Below are 24944 nucleotides of genomic sequence, written 5' to 3' on the forward strand. Positions count from 1 at the left end.
TATAAAGAGTTTTATGCGATAGCAGAAATAATTTCTTCATAAAAAATTATAAAGTGTTCGAGGTCGCGTAACTTTAGCAGCAGGACGGGTGCGCCAGCCGCACTTTGAGAGTTCCATTGGTTTAAAAATATTTTTAACGTTCACTTATGATCAGAAAATGAATGTCCAAAGAGTTCTGCGCGACAGCAGTAATAATTTATTTATAAAAAATCATATAGTATTCGAGGTCGCGTACATTTACGAGCAGGTGGGGTGCGCTACCTGCGCTTTGAGAGTTCTGTCGGTTTAAAAATATTTTCAACGTTTACTTGTAATCAGGGAATGAAAATATATACGGGAAGTGCAATAAATACAACTTATTTTTGCAAACATTGTAAAAAATTACAACATTACAATTTAACGTACGGTCCTCATATTCTTATCGACACAAGCATTTTGATGGATAATAATTATACAAAAGTGCCCCTAAATGACATGAAGCTTAATGCAATAAGTAAACGCATTGAAGTTGGGGGCCAATTTTATAATTTAGTTGGGGCGATTAGGTACATAAAGCATACCGCCGTTAAAGGACACTACACAGGAATTGTATACACAAGTTTGAAGTGGTACGAATACGACGATTTATCACGTAAACGAATTCCTTTACATTCCAATTTTAAAATCATTACCCATATCCTCATTTATATAAAACAATAGAATTAAAACATTGAAAATAATAATTGAAAAAAAAAAACAAAAACAAAAAAACAAGAAACAAAAAAACAAAAGAAGAAAAAAACAAAAAAAACGTTGAAAATATTTTTAAACCGACAGAACTCTCAAAGCGCAGGTAGCGCACCCCACCTGCTCGTAAATGTACGCGACCTCGAATACTATATGATTTTTTATAAATAAATTATTACTGCTGTCGCGCAGAACTCTTTGGACATTCATTTTCTGATCATAAGTGAACGTTAAAAATATTTTTAAACCAATGGAACTCTCAAAGTGCGGCTGGCGCACCCGTCCTGCTGCTAAAGTTACGCGACCTCGAACACTTTATAATTTTTTATGAAGAAATTATTTCTACTATCGCATAAAACTCTTTATATTTTCATTCCCTGATTACAAGTGAATGTTGAAAATATTTTCAAATATGCAGAACTCGCGAAATAGTGTTAATCTCTCTTATTTTGTTGTCGGTATTTCACATTTTGTGAATTAGGTCTTCGCAAATCGACTTTTCGCTTTTAATTAGTAGAACTATTGTTATATATGATATAGAATATTGATATATATGATATATATGATATAGATATTGTTATATATGATATAGAACTCTAGAACTATTGTAAAACAAACCGGAACTCTAAAGAAATAGTTGATTTTACTGATTAGGTGCGCTACGTGAACTTAGCGCACCTTTTTTTAAAAGTCTATTTTTTTGTATTTAATGACCGAAACTATTTAAAATTGTTGCATAGAGCTCTAGAACTTTTCAAGAGAGTATCAGAACTCTAAAAAAAATGTCACATTTTTAAATATGGTGTGCCAAGTTCACACAAGTGAAATTTTGAGCCTATGTTGAACCTTGAATTCTACACCGCAGTAGGAGCTAAAATAGCAAAGTAAGTTTAATTTTAATGATATAATTTACTCCTACTTTGATCCTAGTGATATCTGAAATTTCCGCTTTCGCTTTCCGTAGCGTCAAAGTAAGTTGTATAATAGTAGGATCTTAGGAAGCAAAGTAGGTTCAGTTGCGAACTTCTATTGAAGCTTTAGCTCTTACATAGAATATATGTATTTTATAGAAATATTTAAAAAATTTAATAAATAACGAAATAGAAACGTCAAATAGCATACAAAATATACATTTTATTTGTTGCATATATTTAACTGGCATATATTTAACTTGCGTGTATTTAACTGGCCGATTTATATCAATTTCTCTTTTTACGACCGACCAAACTCTCTGTTCTTACAGACTTATATCAATTTCTATTGTCGCGACTGACTGTATTATTTGTTCTTACAGATCACTTGTGGAACTTGAAGTGCACGTCGAGGGAAAAATGGCGGACCGACAGAGAAGAAGTCGATACTTGACCATCAGTATACTACATATTATCACAATAATGTGCCAAGGTATGTGGATTATATTTTCGCTCGCAGGGTCACGCAGAGTCGGAATTGAAACGTGACACATTTTCTCGTGACACATGTTCTGCAGGACGATATTTGGGGTCACGGTATAATACATTAGTAATATGATTAAATCCGCCGTAAGGCATAAATGTTCGAACACAGCGATAGCGCTCCCGATGAATTTAATTTTCCGATATTTACACATCGAGACGACCTCACGAGTCTCGCTCGTGCGTATTTGTATGCGTCTCGGTTTCAGCGCGAATATCGCGGCGTGGCGAAACGCGAGCCTCGCGCTCGTATATAACTCCGAGATCAGCGCCGCTACTTTCGATAGCAGTAGAGCGAAGCATCACGTGAGCTTTGACCGCGGCAATTATACGTTGAATTGCTGCCAAGGGTGAACTTGATTAGCACGGCGCAGTCCGCCGACAAATAATGCCGGGGGCGTTATTGCCACTCGATAAGGCGTGATTGTGTTTCAATTAGATTCATAACACGTCACTCGTAGTACTCGCGGCGTGCTGCCGTGGCGCCACGTATAATAGGCTAATTAGATTCGTTACGAACGGCGAAATGAAAGATGCGATTGTCGCAGCATATGCTGGAATCCTCGCAAGACGACCAAATTGCATATTGTGCCGCGTCCCCGAGTCGAAATTTTAACCTTCGATCTGATCTTTTAACTTCTAAATCTATCGATTTTAACTTTCGACCTGAACTTTCTAACATCTATATATCCTGAAAGATCAGTATATGTTTAATACATATGGAAACTGAAGTACCACTTAGCGCCTCTAAGTGGCAGGAAATGCATAAAATACCACTTGTAGATTCTAAAGGAAACCTCTTGGCAAAGCAGGTTAAATAGAATCTTAAAGAAGAAGTTGATATAGCCATAGATTCAATAAGATATTGAGATTGAAAGTAGGATCAAAATTTCGATTCGGGGATATATATGGAAACTGAGGTCTTACTTAGTGTTTTTAAATATTAGGAAATGCACAAAATGCCACTTACAGGTTCTAAAGAGGATTTCTTGGTAAAGATATCTAGACAACATAATGTCTAAAATCAGGACATAAGACGTCTTAAAGATCATCTTTAAGATGTCTTTCAGACGATTTACTACGTATAAATGTTTTTAAAGCGTCTTAAAGATTATCTTTAAAGATTATCTTTAAGACGTCTTATGTCCTGATTTTAGACATTATGTTATCTGGGTAGTTAATAGAATCAAAAGAGATTGATACAGGCTTCAGAGTATCAAAATAGATGTCGAATGAACTATTGAGGTCGAAAATAGAGTTAAAATTTTGACTCGGGGAAACATGTAGCAACTGAAATCTTACTTAGAACTTTTAAGTGACAGAGAATATGTAAAATACCACTTGTAGGTTCTAAAGAAGATTTCTTGCCAAAGATAGTAAGTTAATAAAATCAAAAGAGACTGATGTAGGTTTCAGAGAAGATCAATATAGGCATTAAATAGAATATTGAGATCGAAAATAAGATCAAAGTTTCGACTCGTGTCTTCTCGTCGATAGACGATTGTCGCAAAAGAGTTTGAAATTGAAGTTTATTGTGCGATATCGATTGCACTCACATATCTCTTCGACTTTCCGTCATTTATTCTTATTACTTCCAGTTATATGTCGCTTATCGTAGAGCGTGTCGCTTCTCGACTCTGAATCGTTGAAAAAGAATTGTATTACGCGAAGAACGCACGCGAATATCGTGGGTGTATCGTGGGTTTCTTTATTTTCTCGCGTATATACGTAGTTTACCGTGATCACTTCACCGTACTTGCTCTGTGGCACGTCATCGACGTTTCGACTCGATATAACGTGTAAGGTATGTTTAATCGTCCTGCAATCGCACGCTCTCTCGTCGCTAATGAATATTGCGTGCCTTCGATCGGCGTTAATCAGTCTTCCGTTCGGCGTGATATCTCGCTTCACGTTATCGTTCCTCGCGCGTTCAATGGGCGGGAAGTTGAGAGGATACCTTCGAATCTCCTTTCGGGATCTCGCAATTATCGCAAATAATAAGCTGGTTATTTTCTCCACTCACCCTAATAAGATACATCAAAGAGTCTCTCTCAGGGTAAACTTTCGTTTCTTCTTTCGTGGCTATTCTCCAAGTTTTAAACGATTTGACGCGCCGGTATTTGTCTTACCTCGACGAGAACGTGGCGGAGAAGTGCTTGGCTCAGGAGAACGGCCGGGTAGGAGGCGTAGGAGACAATGATTAAAAACGAGGAATTGAGACAGAACGAATAGAGGCGTAAAATAGAAGACCACAGATAGACGAAGAGATAGAGAGAAAGAACGAGAGAGGGGGGGGGGAGAGAGATTGAAACAAAGAATAGCTTTGGATCCCCGAGCCTTAGGAGAGCTGGCGACGAGAATATCCGGATTAAATTGGATCTACGTCTGCTGATATAACTTTGTAATATTCTAATTAAAGATACAACGGCTTGGTGTAACGAGTTTCACAAATACCGCCGAGTGACGCGCTTTTCTTTGTTCTCGCGTTCGTACGTATTCCCGCGCGATGCAACGTTTTTTCGATGACCCGCGCGCTGGTTAGATTATCAAATACAGGGGGGTGACATGCTAGAGAGAAAGGGAGAGGAGAGAGAGAAAGAGAGATTCAACTTTCTAAAATTCTAGCTCGCGGTCCGTACGAACATGTTTACTCCTGTCACAGTGCAATTAATTAAAATTGCACGATGTGGCGCGCGAACGACGCGGCGGCGAGCTTTATGCAGAAATACGGTATTCACCAATTCCGTAATTACCGATTCCTGATGTCGCGATTAAAGGGTTGCCGCTGTCCTCTACGGTCGACGTGCGTTTTGGTATGACATATTGCACGGAATGAGTGTGCGACACGAGTTTCGCGTGCAACAATTCCGCCAGTCCTGTCGCCGTTGTGTCGTTGACTGCGCGACATTGCCGAGATTTCGCGCATTCTCCGATCGAGCAAAAAAAAAGAGAAGAAAGAGAAGCTCGGCTTGTACGGCCGTGACGTTCTTTCACCGGCGATTACGACCGTACGTAAAGTTGCGTAACTCGTTACATCACTTCGAGTTCTTCGCCTCGGGCGAGTGTTTGTGTTCGACGTGTTAGAAACTGTTCGTTTCATCGTTGTCTCTCGGGACTCGGCAAGTTATTTTCTAATTTCTATTTCGATATTTGAGACCCTGTTTTGACACTCGACTTTGACATTCGGTTTTACACTGTTAAATCAGTAGTGTCAAATTATATTCAATTTGAGTTATTTTTAACCACTCCTATAAGTCTACTGCTCCTACTAAATATGTTGTTAATTTAACTAATGTAATGGAGTTAAATAATTTAACTTAAGAAATACTTTTGATACTTTTTTTGGTGACACAAATTGGTACAAATTCTGAAACGACAAAATCTATTATTTGTTTCGTTTTTTTAACAATTTTTATTTTGCTGACTTTATATTTAAGTCAGTAGGACCACGATTTCTCTTAAAGGATATGGAATACAAAATTGTTTTTAATGATACAAAATTACATTAATTGTGTAGTATTTTGTATTATCAAAAATGATTAAATTTGACTAAAATTTAGTTTATTTTTTATTATGTGCACGTTAATGTAACATTTGTTTTAGTAAAAAATGACTTAATATTGTTTTAAATGGGTTGATTAGATGTGGTTGTTTTTTTAAACACATGTTTTGTGTTAAAATAGTAAATTTTGATACACATGATAGTTAAAAATAACTAAATATTATTTAACTCAAGAAATTGGTTTAAATTTGACCCTCCAATATTTAACAGTGTAACACACGTTATATTTTAATAAAAGAAAAAAGTAATAACGACTGATGATGCAAGTGATGGCGAAAGTCCCGCATAGAAATTTCCGAAGATTTCCTACACGCAATATAGATTGGAATGTTCAAATTTATCTCAATATTGGTTATCCCACTATAATACCAATTAGAAACTCCATTCTTGTCTCAAACATGTTTTCTATCTAGAGTTAAAACAAAAATGCTATGGGAACTCATGTTTTTTTTCAGTCTGTCATACATGTCAATACACTTTTATAGTATCAAGCAGAGAATCCCGTTTCTATACTAACTATTGTACTTAATAGAATAAAATATTTTTAAAATGCTTTGAGTATTTTACTGAATAATGATATTTTTTTATTTAAACAGTCAACATTCAGTTTTAACGTAAAATGATGAGCAGAAACAAATTTTCTATGCGGGATATAATAAAATTGAAGAAATTATGTTAAAAATAATGATAATTTCGATGATGATTATTATGACGATTATTATAATGACGAAATTGTATATAATAAAACTAATGATTAAAATTATTATAATTGTGATGAGGTGTAATCTTATATTATAATTGTGATGAGGTATAATAATTACGTCAGTTCTTTCGTCTCTTTTGCCATTCGCGTATTGAATAGGGAAGAGGAATGGGCAAAACTCAGAATCGGGATTTCGGAGTTTGACGTTGAATTGATAATTGGTGGTGTGACAATACAAAGCGCTGGGAGGGAGGGGGAAAGGGATGAAAGCTCTCGGAATTTTGATACCGCGAGGACATTGCGTCATTCATGATCGGCCTAAGCAATTCGTGTGTATTTCGCCAGCAGCCGTGTATGGCAGCGGGCGCCGTAATTTCGTATCGCTTTGAGGCACTAATTTAAATACATATTAATACAACGCGTGTGCAATATCCGCTCGGTGCGGGGGCATAGAGCAGCCACGGGCGGACTTTGCCGGCGTGAGAGCACGACTTTGCGTGCCAGCCAATCAACATGCCGGGCTATGCATACGAACGAACCTGTCGACGGCTTGCACACCGAATAAATTCGAATACGCCGGAGCACTTGCGTTACGCGCAATAATGTCAGTTTAGCAGTTCAGACGGCCCTGAATGGAGCAATGAGACCGCGCAGAATACCATGGCGCGCGTAATTTATCGCGAGATACCACTCGTTCCGAGCAAAGGGAGGAACATTAGAGATTACGTCGTGTATTTTCCAATTAGCTGGAAGTTGGATTCGGGGAACTCGCTTTTTTCGCCAGACGAGCAAAAATATAAGTTTCTCGAATACACATCTGAAAAAAATATAATCTCACTTTTAATGGAATGTTTTTAATCCTAGAGGAGTTTGCTCTTATACATGACTCCTCACACGAGGATTATTCTGAAATCATAAGGAATATTCTAAGGACAATACTCTTGAAGTTAGGTCGCATCTTATCTGCGGTACTTGTTTGCCGCATCATTTGTATCGCTTCAAGTAAATATATTCCACTTGATCCAATAGGGAAAAAATTAAAATAATGAATTCAAAAAAGAATAACCTTTTCTTTAGCAAAATCCTTTTATATATAGCTTCCAGAGGATTCTTCTAAAACCAAAAGAAAAATATTCTAGGCGCAATATTTCTTAAAATTAGAAGAATTTTATCTACAATACAATTCCTACAATTCCTACTCAATACAATATAAGAGGATTTTGCTAAAGATAAGATTATTCTTTTTTGAATTCATTATTTTAATTTTTTCCCTATTGAATTAAGTCGAATATGTTTACTTGAAGCGATACAAATAATGCGGCAAACAAGATTTGTATTGTAGATAAGAGGCGACATAACTTCAAGAATATTGTCAATACAAGTCTTGTTGTTTATAGAAATTCCCTCTAATAAGAGGACATTTTACTTTGTCTAGACAATCTTTGCAAAATACTTTTTTCAAGCATCTCGAATCATTTAAACCATCAGTTCTTTTTATTGTTTTTTTTAATTTACTCACGGATTTCTTCAAATTTCTGAGAATAGTATATGTTAGATATGAAAGTAGCATAGAGAGTAATCCATTATTTGCAGAGAGAGACTATTGCTTGAGTAAACATATTCATTTGATTCAAAAGGAAAAATGTTAGAATAATATCTAGTGGATTTCCGATTAGTAACCTACTTTATTAGAAGAGAAATATTTTTTTTAGTAAAAGTGTTCGCTTAGAATATGAGATTACAGGAAATAGTAACTTGTGTAACTAGAGTCACCTTTTTTTAGTGGAATGTGCGAGAAATATATTTCAAAATTCGTATGGTCGGAAATCAATATGACATGTAACGATGAGACGCAAATTATTCCGAGGACAGAGGGTGGGGGAGAAATAGTTTACACATTTGAAATGTAAAAATGTCAGCGTAAAATGAAACGTCGGCCATCTGTAGCCGAAATGTGTGTGAAGCATCCTTTTAGACACATATCTGTTATATGTGCATTTATTTGTTACACCTAGTTGTTATTATATTATAAATTAGAGAATAAAACAATAAGTTTTTAATTAAATATTTGCATAAAAATATAAAAATCTAAAAGCTTTCAATATTGTAAATATCAACAACTTTTCTTATATTTATATTTATTATAAATTATATAATTTACAAATATAGAAAAATTAGTAGTAAATTTTTATAATATACACTTGTATCTTTTGATCGTGGAAGGTTTCAATGAATTATTCTTTATGCTTACTTTCATATCTGATATTATTTATTCTAAAAAATTTGAAGAAATTCATAGGTTAATTAAAAGAATAATGAACTGACAGTTTGAATGATTCGAGAAATGCTTGGAAGAAATGTATTTTGTAACGATCGCCTAGATAGTAAACTGGAAATACGAAGAAATGGCTTGGACAGGAAAAGTGGCCTAGATTTGAAAATAAGCGACTATTTGTACCTTTGACCCATGACTTTTTGCGTATTTCAATAGTAGCGTAGTTTACTCTGATAATAAATTTGACATGATGTGTTCCATTAGCCGAATTAGAGTTTAATTTTGCGCGAGTTATTTTTACCTATCTCCTTCTTGTGAAACGAATACGAAATTTTTACAAATCACCGCGATGGAACGATCGCAGTCGCGTTAACGAGTATGAACGGAGACGATTGTGAATCGACTCGGACGAGTCCTCGCGGCGTTCGCTAAAATTCGCTCGTCATGTCGGGGTCAAATAAGGGCGTGTCCCGCGCCTCTTCGTTTCTTTTGTCGTTGCGGCGAATGGAAAAACTTCTGGTATTCCCCGGTCGACAGTAAGATCGTAGATTCTTGATGCAGCCTTTCTACTAAAGAAAGAGAAATAGAGAAAAAGCGCGGAAATCCCTTGGAAAAAGTATCTTAGTTGCTGCGCCTTGGGAGGGACGGGAGGAACATAGTTGAGCTCGCAATCGTTGCGTTAAAAACTTTCTTTTTTCCTTGCCTTGCGTTCACCATACCACATTGTACTGTACTGTACTGTACTGTGCTGTACTGTACTGTACTGTATTGTACTGGCTGGCTGACTGGCTGGCTGGCTGGCTGGCTGGCTCTTTTCTCGTGACGCGCGTCGGCGAGGGTTGGTCGACCGCATAAATGCAAAAACATATTTAAAATGTTATCTCGCGGTGGGCCACGAGCCGCATTCAAAGTTAAGACATTAAATGTACATTAGTGCCGTTATGCGCGTCCATACCCCCGCTACTTAACCCGCGGGCTACTCCCCGCGTATATATATGTATATATATATATATATATATATATATATATATATATATATATATATTTACTATATGCATTCATGCTCGAAGCTCCACGCCCTTCAGCTTCAAGCCCTTCTATCTATCTCGATATACATAATAATGAGAAATCTTTTGCACGAGAAATACGCCTTGAATCGTCACAGTGCATTTCTCTGAGTTCCGAATACGTATAAGTAAATGATGAGATTTAAATATTGTAACGATATACAATACAATTGATGATATTTTCTCGAGGATGAGTTCTTTTCTGAGAGCGAGATGAAAATTATTACATTGAGTTGCATGTGTTGCGTTGCGACTCAGGTCTCCTTGAAATGGCAAATCCGCGTTTCACTTACAAACGGCCTCACATTTTCATCATTAGCCAGGCAATCGGCAACGCAAGAGTCGCAGCTGTGACTCGCGCGCTCGTATTTCTTCCATTAACACGCAGCTGCCTTTCATTTGACTGTAACTTCCGCGCAACGCATATTTGATACACGGTGCAAAGAATGCAAAATGCTCATCCGAGCGTGTGGAGGAGCGTATAAAAGGGACTAAAAGTCGCTTTGAAAACCGCGAAAGCGGATGTACGCCGTCGACTGTCGCCGGGCGTTTTGTTCGTAGTGGAAATAAAAAAAAAAAAGAGGAGAAGAAAAAATAGAGGCACACTGTGATACATTATATATATGAATCTGTTTCGCGTACACTTTCATCCCGTGCCGTTCCCGTTAGCGCGTCCAACGCTTCATTTATGCTGTGCCGCATTTATGACGGCAAAATGCTGTTGTCAAACTTTGCCGAGAGCGCTCTCGCTCCGGTGCGTTATTTGTCCTCTTGCACGATTGTCTCGCGCGATGTATCACCAGGACGAGCGTGTCTTACGCGACGAAAAACTCTGCGAAGGGGACAGCGGGGCCCAGGTGGCACATTTTTCAGAATTTCGCAGCTACAACTTCTCAAACAACTAATTGCTGTGATCGATTATACAAATATAATAGAGACCTTCCCTTATGCTCTTATATGTGCTCGCGATGATTCTATGCATTTTTTTCTGTAATAAGTGAAATACGAACAAGCTGCAATGTGGTCATTTTGCCTCGGTATCGCGTCCAATTAGCTAACAAGAGTAAGAAGACTCATTTTATAAAGAAGAATAAAGCGTGTTTTCCTGATTAGTAGTTCCGTATTCAAAGAAAAATACATGGTGGTGGCAATTATATATATTGAGAAAAAGTATTTAAAAATTTATTCGTAGTATATATAATTTATTTTTGTGAAATAAATTTTTATTTCAAGTGAAATTAAATTAAATTTCCAAATATTTTTTTTCAGTAGGTGACTACTGTGCAAGATTTATATAAAATATGTAAATCAATATATAATCAATGTATAGTATGTAAAATCAATGTATAGAGTTTAATTAACTATTTTGTAGTTGTTGAAGTTGAATGATTAGGACTCTATATAATTATCTAATTATTCACATAGTTCTCCCAACCATCCAGCTTTAGTTGCAATAACTACAAAATAGTTTATTAAATTACATTAATTTTATATACAAAACTTGAATAGTTGTCATGGGTTTCTGTAGAAGGTTTTCACAGTCCTGCGAATCCTTAAATAGTGGCTAACTTTACCTCGTTCGTCGAGATAAATTATGCTCCATTTCGGTAATTTTATGAATAAAAATTGCTCTTATTACGCGGAAAAGAATGTTCATACATTTGAAGAAAACTTTATTCTAACTAATAACACGTCAATTAAGTTAATGTTATTCGAATTTTGTTCAAGTTAATTAGAAGTCTTGTTAATAGAGTTCTGGTACCTTTACAAACTAAAATTTTTAGTTTGTTCATATTTTATCAGAAATTTGTCCAACAAAATTTTTGTTTAATCCAACAAAATTTTTTTTCCGTGTGATAAATATCACTCCAATCGATTTCTGATTGTCATGACTAAATCATGCGTAACTACATTGATGTCAATTGAGTCATATCAACTATATATACTCAACTGTCATACAAAAATAACCAAGTCGATGAAATTGAAATGTTCACAACTAAATATGTTTCGTTATGTACGTTATAGAATATAAAATCAACAAGCAAAAGTTCCGCGCAAAAATAAAGTTGAGAGTGTTCTTCTCGTTGTAACTTGGAATATCATTTTGGACATTCGGTCGGTACATTTCACTCTTAATTGCGCTCGCTTGATTCGAACGATAGACGATGAAGAGGGATTAGAGAACGACGACGGGATAAGAAAACTTACAGTACGCTAAAATTTCTTCTGCCACGAGACGGCCACGTACTACAATCGTTCTTTTCACGATTGCAGACTGTGACGGCCGTTAACGAGCGAACGACTTTTTAGCGTAACGACACGAGACCGCGGATCGAGAATAGCATAGGAATGCCGTCCACCGTCGCTATACATGCGAAAATAAAGGTTTCTTGCGTTCTTCAGTCGATAAGGGAAATTTGTTTTACACAGACTTTCAAGCTGTAAGCTTGATCATTATTCGGTACGGTATTTTTGGTCGTCGAAAGATATTTCGAGAGGTAAAAATCACAGTCGCGTACGTACTTAATCTTAAACATTCTTCTTGTTTTGGCCTTAAATACGAACATCGAAACTTTTAACATGGAATATATTTGTATATTAAATTTGATGTATATTTGATGTTGAACACAAAAGTATTCATGTTTAAAGAAACAACAAAAACGTTTAGGATTAGGTGCGTGTTCGGACAATAATATTTTTATTTATACAGAGCCAATGAAGAGAGCAAAAAAATGATATTCTTGTTTTTAGAAAAATCTTCTAAAATAGGCGTCAAATATAAAATATTCTAAATGTAAGATTTATTCCTCTTGTTTTTCACAAGGAGAGGAAATTCTCTCCTTGTGTGGAGAATTTTCTTTTGAAACAAGAGGAATAAATCTTATGTTTAGAATTTTTTCTCACTTAGTGATCACTATTTTAGAGGATTTTTTAAAGAATATCAATTATTTTCAGGGAGTTATAACCTATATGTATCGCAAACTGCATTTATTCACCGCATATTTAGTGATTTAAACTTGAGTATTGAAATAATCAGTAGAAATTAGCGTGGCATTCAACGTGTTAATATAAACACACAGAGAGAAATGTGATTGGGCGACAAATAGCGTCTGTGTTGCATTATTTATAGATTGTACATTTCCCTCTCAATATGCGAGATCAATATGCGCGACCTTTATTTTCCGGTGCATAAAATTTAAGCCTATCATAATATAAGTCTATTATATTATAATATAAATCTATTATAATTATCACTTGACACTTGACACTGTTTGATAGCATTGAAACAATCTAAACAAAACGATTAGACATTTCACAATAGCAATGAGCAAAGTCAAATAAATCTTTCTATCATGTGTTATTTAATCTCATATGTTTCCATATTATAAATTATATTTTGATTTTTTAAATATTGTTGTATATTATTGTAGAATCGTGGAATATATCGTCTACTTTTAAACGCCCTCTTCTCAAATGCGTAACTTCTTCCTTTCATTTTTTAAGTAACATTATGTTATGAGACATTACTCACTCTAGTTTTATTTCTTCTGTCTGTGTCACCTACGTATTCTTTTTTATTTAAAGGATTCCTCATGAATAAAGATTATTATTATTATTATTCGTTTGTGGGAAAATTGCGTGGAAAGCGTCACGCGAATATTTCTCGTATGATGACTTTATTATATTTTCTATGCGCTTGTGTGTGAAAATGTATCTCAGAGAATGAATCAATCCGCCCGCGTACTTTGCTCCAAATCGGTATACAGGGAGTGTATATATACGCGGCATCCGCGATATAGGTTCCGCGGATAGATCGCGCGATATACGTTCTTAGTTCGATCTCGCTAGATGGAAACTGACTTTCATCCCGCATTCGAGGCGCGCGCTCACGCCGTGTGTTGAGAAGCCGGCAGGCCTGTGCAAACTTTCGATTCGATGAACACGCTCGGTGGCTTCTCGGCGGACTGTTTAATGGCATTTCCGTGTGCCTCCGAAAAGGGGAAATATTAAATTTCAAGACGCGAATTCTCGTGTATCCGCGTGCGCCAGCGTATTCGGGGAGCGTCGGCTGAAGACGTGCCCACCGCCTTTCGGCCCACTTTCGGAAGACCGATAAAAGTGTCATTCGCGAACGGCAGACGGCATAATTTCGTCCCGGCAAGCTCCTCTGATTTTTATCCGTGGCCTAAATTGCACTACTGAGTATCTGCATTTAAAAATCGTCGCGAGATGTAAGAAGGAAATAATCCTGGACACGCATCTGATCCTAAGTATTCTTCCTCGATCTTTTGATCTTTCAACGTAAATATCTAAACTTTCAATATAGGATACGTGTGTGTATATAGAGTGAGTTATTTAATGTTAGATTCCAAAATATCTCTACTGTTTTTTATATTAGAGAAAAATGTAAAGAATCATACTTGTTTGCAGTTGAAAGCGTTGGCTGACCGCAATATTTATCTCTCCCAACCACATGATTTGTTCCCTGCACATTTTTCTCTGATATAGAAAACAACAGAGGTTTTTAGAGCCTAACGTTAGGTGACTCGCTCTGTATATTCAATATATGTATATACATATCTTATGTTGAAAGTTTAAACATTCGTATTTAAAGATAGACAGTAAGTGTCCAGAATTAGATATGTGTTAAGAAATTGCTACTTTTATTTTAAATATGAGTTTCAAATGAAAAATGGGTGTATCACATAAGTGTGACGATGGAACGTGTTAAATTTCGATGGACTTTACTTTCCCTGCGTTCGAAATTTGTATGTTCAATGTCAACTTTGACGACGAAGCGCTTATTTTATGCACTGGACGTATATTATCAACAAATTGATTTAAAATCTATTAAATTATCTATCGTAAATTGCAATTATATTATCCTCTTTTCTGTTTTACTTTTAAAACAGAAGGTGGTTTTCATACATAATTTTGAGGGGATTCTTGAAAATAAAAATTAGAATGAAATTACGCCAATACGCGCTCGGGAGGCGTTCGGTATTATTGTTAAAGTTAAATACCGTAAAGTTGCAGTAAGAAACAAAGAATTAGGTACACATTCAAGTACTGGTTTTACCTTAATGTATCATCTTCACGAACATTCTTGTCGTAGTTTGTCGTATGTTCGATGTTAACTAGGATTATTGAAACCAGTTGGAAATTATAAAACAAACACACACACGTATATATCCATTTTTCTACTCCGAAAGATAAAATTCTTCAGAAATCAGACAGCACAACGGCAGGGCCGCATTCCCCCGTTGGAATTTTTACTTTATTATCAGAGCAATCGCAAAACCGCCGAGATGGCAAAAGTTATGCCGGTGTTTCGCTTTTACGGGCGTTACATCGACGTGTTGTGCATATATGTGTGTGTACACATAGAGAGAAAGAGAGGGAGGGGAGAGGGAGAAAGAGCGAGCTCTGGGTTGCTGCAGTACGCAGGCTGCAGTTTCGTCCCGTGTTACGGTTCTGCTCGCTTTCAGTCTTCCTCGACGATACGTAACCGGGCTAACGCTGTAAAAACGTCCGGCGGCGTTGCAGGTTACAGACGTGTTACATGCGCGCCACGCGGTCATTCATCTTCCTCCCGGCCGTGTTCCCGCCGCAGCATTTTCTTCGCTTCTTTACTTACGCCCGCGAATTTTGCGTCTTTTATCCGGCGAAACGACGCGGCTCGCTCCGCCTGAGCGACGATTTGACGTACCGGAGATCCCGCTACCGGGGTTATAGCGCCGCTCCGGTGCAAATTTGCAATTTTTCGTCTCCCACCTCTCTTTCTTCCTCTCCCCGACTTTTTCATTACACCAATGTATATCGAGAAGAAGCGCGGGACGCTTAGAAGCGCGAGAAAAGCACTTGATAGCTTCGGTCGCGTTGCAGCAGAATCGTGCATATGGTTAAAGTACATATATATGGTGTCATTTTTTATATTAACTAATTTTACATAGCCGTATCATAAATAGCTTTCAATGAACATAACAAATAGTTATGCTTCTCGAACATTCACGAAAAAGATCGGAGAGCTGTCTAAATAGAAAGAATATTATGGTTTTCTTTTTTCATATAAATTCTTTCCGATTTTATTGTTTCTTAACGTAGGAAGAGACTGTCAGTTAAGTCTATCTTGTTAAGAAACATAATAAATTTCACTAGAAACAAAAAATTTTAAATAGCACACATTTCAGTTCTCAAAATATAAATAATACATATGAAAAGAAAGAATATGAATTCCTACAAAATGTCGAACTATTCTTTGGTTACAAAATTCTGTAGTAATCTTTATTATATTACAAAATTCTATAGTAATTTTTACTATGACATTTTCTGTATATCGAGAGACTATATATGGAGGGAATCTTATAATTTTCTTTTTCATATAAATTCTTTTCAATTTTATTATGTTTCTAGTAGTTTATTTTTAATTTTACTATGTTGCTAGTGCAGGAAAATAGTGTCAGTAAGATCTGTCTTGCTAAGAAATATAGTAAATTTTGCTAGAAAAAAATAAATTTTTAATAGCACATTTCTCAGTTCCTGAAATATATAAATAGCACATAAAATATAAGAAAATAGTGTCACTTACTACAAAATGTTGATCTATTTTTCGACTACAAAATTTCATAGTAATTTTTTAAAATTCTCTGCGCGTGTAAGGATGTTTATTAAAATATTACATATATTTTTAGCCGAACGCGCATTTGCGATCATGTGCGAAACTCTCTACAAGGATACTTTAATAATTTCCGTATTAGAAAATTAGTTGTCGTGCTTTAGTGTTTGTCGCCTCGGTGCAACACGTCATGTCACGTTATACTGCAGATGCTTGGCGTGGTTGTTAACGTAAAGCACGGGTGCGCGCAAGGGAACATCGTAAACTCACTCGTTCGTCTGTATTATTGCCCTTTGTTCAGCAATTTTACTACTTTTGACGTTCGTTACTGCCTGCTAACGACTGACGTTTCGTTTGAAAGCCGCGTCTTATCAAACGTCCTCAGCTTCCAGCACGAAAATTCCGCGCGTTGTAACGTGCCTCTCCCTTTCTGCGTTCGACGACGCGCGTTACGAGTAGCGAAGTGGTGCGTCTCGCCCGCTGACGTTGTAGGAAGTTTTTAAAATTTTTATATTTCCTCGTTGTTATATGTCAACGTAGACTTAATAAATTTGGGAGCGAACTAGTTTAAACAGCTTCGCCGAGCTCAAGTTCTTTTTTTTTTCTTTTACATCCGAGGAGAATAATTATGTTACCTTGGGGGAGCAGTCTTCTTATCGTATTTTAATTTCGAGTGAAATGACTCTCTCCGTTGTCCGTCTACTTTGTGCTGAGACGATACACGTGAGGACGATACATTCGCTTTCTCAAACATCGTCGCAGCGTTGCATAATGCGGAAACGTCGTATCGCGAGGACTATGCATGGCGCTTGCGCGATACCGGGAATATGAGAAATCCTTTCTTTGAGGCGAGCTGAGTCTCGGAGTTGAAAAATCACGACAGTTATCGTCGATCGCGGATACTGGAAATGTCGGCGGGGTCGAGCCGGGAAAGCCACCCCCTTAATGCACGGGAGCATTAAGGCGTCTAATTTCGCCTTTTGGCTTGCGGCCGCGTTGAAATGCAATATCGCCGCGGAAGAATTCTGCACGAAGTATTTCCCAGCATTTCTCAACTATTTTCCAAGCCGGACCGCTCGCTTCATCAGTCGCGGCCTCGTTTGCGGGTCATCAACCACGATCTTATTCACACGTGTAGCTGCGGCGTGGAAAGTAGCCTGATTGCTTTTCCATTTTATACGGTGGCTTTTGCATTATGGCGTTCTGGCGGTCGAAATCAATTCTGGGGATATTTCTCTGTGAAAAGCATGAGTCAGATTTTCGTAAACGTGCTTCGTATATTACAAACTTGACGACTACTAAGTAGATGTGATGAAAAATGAATTTTTTAGTTTTTTTATTAATTTAATTGCGAGAAATGTGTATGTGCTCATTATAAATAAAGATAAAAATTAAGACAAAAAATATAGTGTATAATAATAAATAAATAAAAAATAAAGTACTAGTAGAAAAAAGGAAAAGAAAAACTCAGTATTCTTTAATAATTGAATAGTACTAGAAAATATTGAGATCTTTTCTTTTCTTTTTTGCTATTTTGTCACGATACACTGAGAAAAATATACAAATGGCATTCAAATAAATGTTACTTGTGCTTCAAATATTTCATTTACATATTCGCAAAAATTTATCACAAGTTCATCAAATTTATCCAAAATACATTTTAAATCCTAGTAAGTTTAACATTTCAATCAAGATTATTAAATTAAATAAAAAATTCAATTTGCTTATTACACAGAGTCAAACCGACTTTTCCTTGTATAAAGTTTTATAATATTCTTGTAAGGAGAATCAATTTATCATTTGAATATATGATAATGAGATTTTCTAAAATTTGTCACGAATATATCTTAAGACTATTATCAAGAAACCATTCCATGTTAAAAAACCGTTCCTTGAAAGAGAAAAAATGGATTGAGTAATCGCTTTTCTTAACAGTAGAATGACATTTCTCTATAAATATTTTGGCACCACCGATGCGTTCATATATTTGACTAAAAAATTAAGATTTAAATTTCGAGATTAGTGACAAATTTCAGAAAAGCTTATTTTATATATATATATATATATATATATATATATATATATATATATATATATAATGTACTTAAAAAGAATTTATTCCTGGCAAGATTATTATAAAATTTATGGAACAAGAAAAAAGCTGGTTCGACTTCATATGTAAGTGAGTAAATCAAATTTTTGTCTCAATTTAATTTTCTTGTTTGAAATGCTAAATTTAATGAAATTCATAATATTAGGATTGAAATTTGGAGGCTCCAATTTTCGTCATATGTATCTCGGATATTTTCGTGATTTCTCTCCGAGAACGATGTTGCGTACTTGGATGTAGGAGGCGCCCGCCGACATCTTTCTGTGATAAATCGCGGCCGAATAATTGCGAAAGACTCGAAAGGGAAAGTGGAGGGCGTTATACCGGTCGGATTTGGGTCAGGTATTTCGTAGTTATAACAGTGAACAGGAACACAATGTTTAATTGCAACCTCCCATCCGTCCTGCCTTGCCTCTTCTCTTTTTCGTTCGCGCTCATCCAGTCGCGAGCGCAGCCGTCTTTCGCGAAGGGTACTTATCCCGGCGGAACGAGACGAAAAAGCATTCGCGTTCCCCGATTTGAAAGCATTACAGCGGCAGCTTTGCAATTATTATTCGCGCTGAAATTAGACGCGGTTGCGCTCCCCCGCCTGTCCTGCGTTTATCGTGTTGTTGAGAAGCGCTTTCTTTTGTCGAGCGGTTATGGTCGTTTATATCGTTTAACGAAGCTGCAACATTGAACTCGGATCGCCGCGAGAACGTTGACATCCGAACTCAGTTTAATTTCATCCGCAAATTAAAGTTATCTCGATTATCGCGATTAGATATTTATCCCCACGGTCCTGACCGGTTTAATCTCAATTAGTTATCTGACTTGTATAAAATGATGTTATCGAATCCTAATTATAATATTAAAAATTTTTTTTATTAATGAGGTCTTAATTGCTCCGCTGCGTTATCAGGATCTGAGATAACATCACCTACACACAAGCCAAATAATTGATTAGAATCAATTTGATCAGGATTCCACACGGAAAAAAAAACGTTTGGTTGGATTAACGAAATTTCACGTTAAAACAAATATCTTGCAATCACATAATGAAAATGATTTAGAAAATGATACGAAAAATTAACTAAGATAAACAGATGACTAGCAATATCGCATATGTCTTGTATTTAATCAATACATATGACATTTATGTCTGCCTATTATGTCTGAGATCATTATGTCTGATCTGACTATTTTTTATCAATTATTTATAAAATTTAGCAAGAGAGTCTCTTTGTGGCGTCTATCTAGATTAAGGCCAGTCATGCTTCTTATATAAAATAATTGTAGTAGACAAAAGAGATTAGTAGACAAAAGAGAATAGAGACGAAAGACAAACAAATGTTTACTGGATCTCAATAATACGTTCCATTTCTGACTAGGATATTTTGTGTACATTGTATCTACATAGTTTTGTATCATAATTATCGGTTTTGAGAAAAATCGGCAACTCGGTCACATAAAATGTAACAGCAATAGCGCACAAATGCATTCATCGTGTACATTTCCGTTGCATTTAATGTGACTGAGTTGCTGACACTTCTCGAAAGCAACAGTCATGATACAAAAATATGCAGATACAATGCGCCCGAGCCAAAATACCCTAGCCGGAAATGGAAGGCATTATTGGAGTCCCGTGTATAATCCCCACACCCACCTAAATTTGCTTGCAGATATTGTCAGAATACTGCCGCTGTTAATTCCACGCGTACCACAGACAATTTTCTAGCAGATACAAAAAATAGCGATAAATTTCGACCATGATATTTAAAACTCCAGCAAAACATTTTTGAGCGATGTTGTGAAATATGAACGACCAAGAAAATTTCGATTAAAGTTAACAGGATTTTGTTCAAGTCAACCAAAAATCTTGTTGACTTGAGCAGAATTTTAATAACTTCAACTGGAATTTCTGGTTTCATTATGTATTTCATATGTTCATATTTCACCAGAAATTGGATTAATCCAACCTAACTTTTTTTTCCGTGCACGAGACAAATCTCTAGTCGGAGTTGCGGAATAAGATTCCCCAATGATCTTCTACAGTGATGTACTGACGAGAGGTAAAAAGGGAGAAGAAATAAGCTTCACATTTTCGCGCCGGAAAAATGCTCTTTCGCGTTAATGGATTAATTGTGTGCGGCGCTTATCGTCGATGTTGAACGACGGTGCGCCAGTTGGTACTGCCATGTGTATCCCGCGCGAATAAAGCAATTTTCTCCTGGAGGCATTTTCAGAAGGAGGGTGCGGAGCAATCGGCCCGCTAGCGCGCGCGTCTCTACCATCCGATAACACTCCGGGACGGATCGGTTTTTTGCTCCTGGAACAATTCTATCCTGGCTATTATCTACCCTCTTTCTTTCGCCGCCACCCTTTCACCCCATGATATCTCTCTCTCTCTCTTTCTTCCCCCTCCCTCCCTCTCTCTCTCTCTCTCTCTCTTTCTCTTTCTCGTTCTCTTCTTTGTCACTCCTTTTTCGGTTCCTTCGCGCCACCTCACGCCATAAGCCCGTCTCACACCATCTCCCTTTCGCGTCCATATTTCCGGGCGGATCGCGTCGCCCGGTAAAAACTATAATTGTATAAAAGATGTCCCAGACCGGCACATTGTTCTCCCTGGTCGCGTGGATTCGAGCCAAGCGGAGGAATTTCCATAGATCTCGCCATTGATTTCCTTATGGAATCTGTCCAGCCGCGCCAGCGATATTCAAAGATTTACTTTCAGCAATAAGACGGAAGGAGATCGCGCGAGAAAGTATTTGTTGGCGATATTGATTTCGTTCTAGTAAGGACGTTAATCGTGTTCCCTGATAGATAATAGCTAATAGATGCATTTACGCGAGATGCTTAATATTCCGACATGGAAACACGCGTGAAAAGAAGGTCGTTAATTTCTTACAAATTGTCTAATTTTCTCAGAGTGAAATTTCACTCAAAAAGTAGAATGACCATCGAGTCATTTGAAGTTGAGGGATTCTTCGCTCATATTGAGTGAATTCTCTACTCTGAATCGTTAAGTGTTGATTTGTCGATCAATATATTGATCTTCTTGTAAGAACGAAAAATTACTTGTTAACTGTGTCTCGTAACAATAGATTTATTTACGTAAGATGTGCTTAAGATAGTGATTAGTGCCGCTCTTTTCACACATACACATGTACACAGTAGCACATCAAGGGAGCCATTCATAAATCTACTTACTTACCAATCACAAAATTACGTTTCTATTTATTTCATTATCTAAGTATCACTTTACAGTAAAATTGTTACTTTAAAGTAAAATTGAAATAAATAAATAAATAAATACATATATATAATATTACAAATATATATATATATATATATATATATATATATATATATATATATAATATAAGAAAAAAACAATTATTTTTTAATTTTTCTAGATAAGTGTTTTATTTATAGATCTGGTTTGTTTCATAGGTCAGTTTATCTAACAAAGACTACAGATAATATAAAAAGAAATATATACACATATATATTTAAATACATATTTCGCAAATATTACTATAAACTTTATAAACTTTCCATCCCAGTAGTTTGAAAACAAATTGGTGAATGATTCTGAAATTTGTGTGTAATGTCTATATGCTAGCCTTCTCTCTAATCTATTTGCTCATATAGAGTCAGATTTCACTTTAAGCTTGAGTGAAATATTCATTCTTGCGATTTTGAGTGACAGTATTTCACTCCAAGAAATTTGAAAAGTATTCTCTAATTGGAATGAAATCTCGCTTCACTCTGAATCGTTGAGTGAATAGTTTCGCGGGAAATTGAAGAGTAAATCTCATGTACACTCGGTTGCATGTACAAAACGGTTTAGATAATTTGTCCAGATGTATTTAAGAACGGAACACGATAGCCTAATAGTATATGCGAACCACTGCTTACGGGCCTACACAGTGACTGGTTATGACAGCAGCTGCTGAGCCCGTAACCCGTAAGCAGAGGATACGTAGGTTATCGTATTCCGTCCCTAAATGCATCTGAACAAACCGTCTAAGCCGTTTTGTGGTCGAGTGTACTGTAGAGTCGCAGAAGCACATTTACTCTAATCGACTGGAACATTTGTTCATATGGAGTCAGAATTCACCCTAAATTGGAGTGAGGCATTCACTCTTGCGATTTCGAATAAATAATATTTTTACCGTCGCTATTCAAGCGAAAATAGCTGCCACTTTTCATTGGTTCTGAATGAGATTCCGCACTAAGAAACTTTGAGAGGATATTATCAAATCCCGAATGTATCCGGCGCTATTTCGAGAAGCCACTTTTGAATTTTGGGGGAAAAGCGGGGGGAAAGTAGGGCCACATTCGTGTTCCGTACATGAATAAGCAGTACAATCAAGAATCGGATTAGGATATTATTATCGGGAAAGGGTTTTGCTTTGTTTCTCCGCGGTCTCGCCGCTCTTCAGAAGGCTCCGTGCTCATTCAAATCCCGAAGAGTACACGGCCGCGTCGCTCTTATTCCGCGGCACGTATATAAATTTCCATATCCTACAGACATCCGATTCCGCCTCATCAGCTCGGATGAGAGGCCAATCCGTTGCCCCCTCCGTCTTTTTCCGTCGCGCGGCATTTACGTTTGACTGAACGGCACGGCCTCATGGGGGGGAAAGCCCGGCTTAATGCTCCGTATTCGCGGCAACTTCTCTGGAACGATTAATGCAAAGTAGCTCATAGTGTCAGTTAGCATAACGCCAAAGGTGCGTTGTATCGTGGCGGAGGGTCCACTAAGCCGGCTTACTGTCGAATGCCGAGGCACTATTACTTCGGCCGTTCGCGTCGGCGATGCTCGAAGGTAATTTGTAGCTTGTAACGATGGCCTTTGTGCCAATAATACCGTGTATGATTCTTTGACCGCGCACGCTATATTGGCACGCCGGCTGGTGGACAGGACGGCTGGCTGGCCGATCGGCACTTTTGCAGCGCAAAGGGGCTTTTTACGTGAGCGCATATCGAAATGCACTGCGCGCGCGTGCGTCATTACTCCGCGGGCGTACTTCGCGAGGGAATCCACGGCGAATTCAATTTGGACGGTATCCGACTCGTGACTTCGCTCAAATACACTCCATTTTTCACAATTTGTATCGTTATAGTTATCGCTGCGGCGACATGCGGGAGTTACGTACGGACGCGTGATCATTCGATTAGTCGAATCAAACGTCGGTTTAATGGAGTCGAAAGAGGCAAGAGAGAAAACCGTGCCGGCGACATTCGCGCGAAAAACGACAACGAGTACGGAGAAAACACTGGGGATATCACTCGACTAAAAATTGTTACTGCAACAAAATATTTTTCGCTTGTATATACACCAAAAGGTTATAGATATTTTCTCTTTGTAGAAACTTTGCAGGTGGTACACTGGCTTTCTTTGTCGTTTATATATGTTTGTTCTGTTTATATATGTTTAAACGGAATTCTCGATGTTGTGTGGCACACAATCAATCCATTCTACTCTCTAAAATACAATCAGAGTGTATTCCTTTACTGAAGTGCTATATTTATAGCTGGAGGTTCAGTTAGAAGTATAACATTGCAATCATGTAAAATCTTGTTGACGGGATCATCTAGTAGCAGCGACTGTACCCATTATTAATGCTTTTTGCCAATGCAAACAGTGTTATTACACGCGAATCGCATGGAAGCCGTTAATTCCATCGTTGCAAACACAGAAAGTTAGATTTGGCACGTATAACGAATTTATGTACTGCAGATTATGCAATGAAATCTTACTTCCACTGGCCAAAATCAGTGAGGTATAAGGTGGAGCAATAAAATGGGAATGTTTCCACTGAATTTCAGTGGACATTCATCGATTATTGGTGATATACTTCTTTTGCTGTTTTCTTTTAAGAGAGTTCAGGTCTCTCAATCACACTATTCGTTCTGCAGAACACAACAGAGAGACAGCAATATTCCTTAGATTAAGGCAACTTATATATAGGATACACTAATTGAACATTATGTATTATAAAAATTGTAGCTGTGTGAGAAATATATAGATGAGCATATAATAATAGCGACTTTTAATGCAATATCTAGAATTCACATAAATTTTTAAGCCTAGAACATGGATAAAATGCACTTAAATCAACTTTTCAAACCTGACTATTCTCAAAAACATGTGTTTTGTTTTTTCATTAAAATTTTTTTAACTTTAATATTAAATCGCAAAAACATCAATAAATTCATATTTCTCGATGTCTTCTACACTGAAGAAAAAAATAATTGAATTTCGATTATTTTTCCGGAAGTTATAAGCAAGTGAAAATACTCTGAATAAAATTTACCTATGTTTAAGGTTAACGCAACCTTTTGATTAGGGCACTAGAGTTAATCACAGAGAATGTGTGTTGTAATTATCGTAACAGTTTTTTTGTGTATGAGAGAGAGAGAGAGAGAGAGAGAGGGGGGGG

At 36.9% G+C, this 24944-nt stretch overlaps 1 protein-coding gene across 1 annotated transcript in view; it reads left to right on the forward strand.

Moving 5' to 3' along the window:
• LOC116847839 (lachesin-like) overlaps positions 1–24944 on the forward strand; it is a 549068-nt gene that overhangs the window by 21083 nt on the left and 503041 nt on the right. Inside the window, exon 2 of the mRNA XM_032823310.1 lies at positions 2021–2130. Within this exon, the coding sequence (XP_032679201.1) occupies positions 2058–2130 (73 nt within the window). The 5' untranslated portion in view covers positions 2021–2057. The remainder of the gene's footprint in view (positions 1–2020; positions 2131–24944) is intronic.

The sequence above is a fragment of the Odontomachus brunneus genome, unplaced genomic scaffold (assembly GCF_010583005.1).
Source record: "Odontomachus brunneus isolate Ranch 3 - 2012 unplaced genomic scaffold, Obru_v1 Obru_scaffold_001, whole genome shotgun sequence".
Taxonomy (NCBI): Eukaryota; Metazoa; Arthropoda; class Insecta; order Hymenoptera; family Formicidae; genus Odontomachus; species Odontomachus brunneus.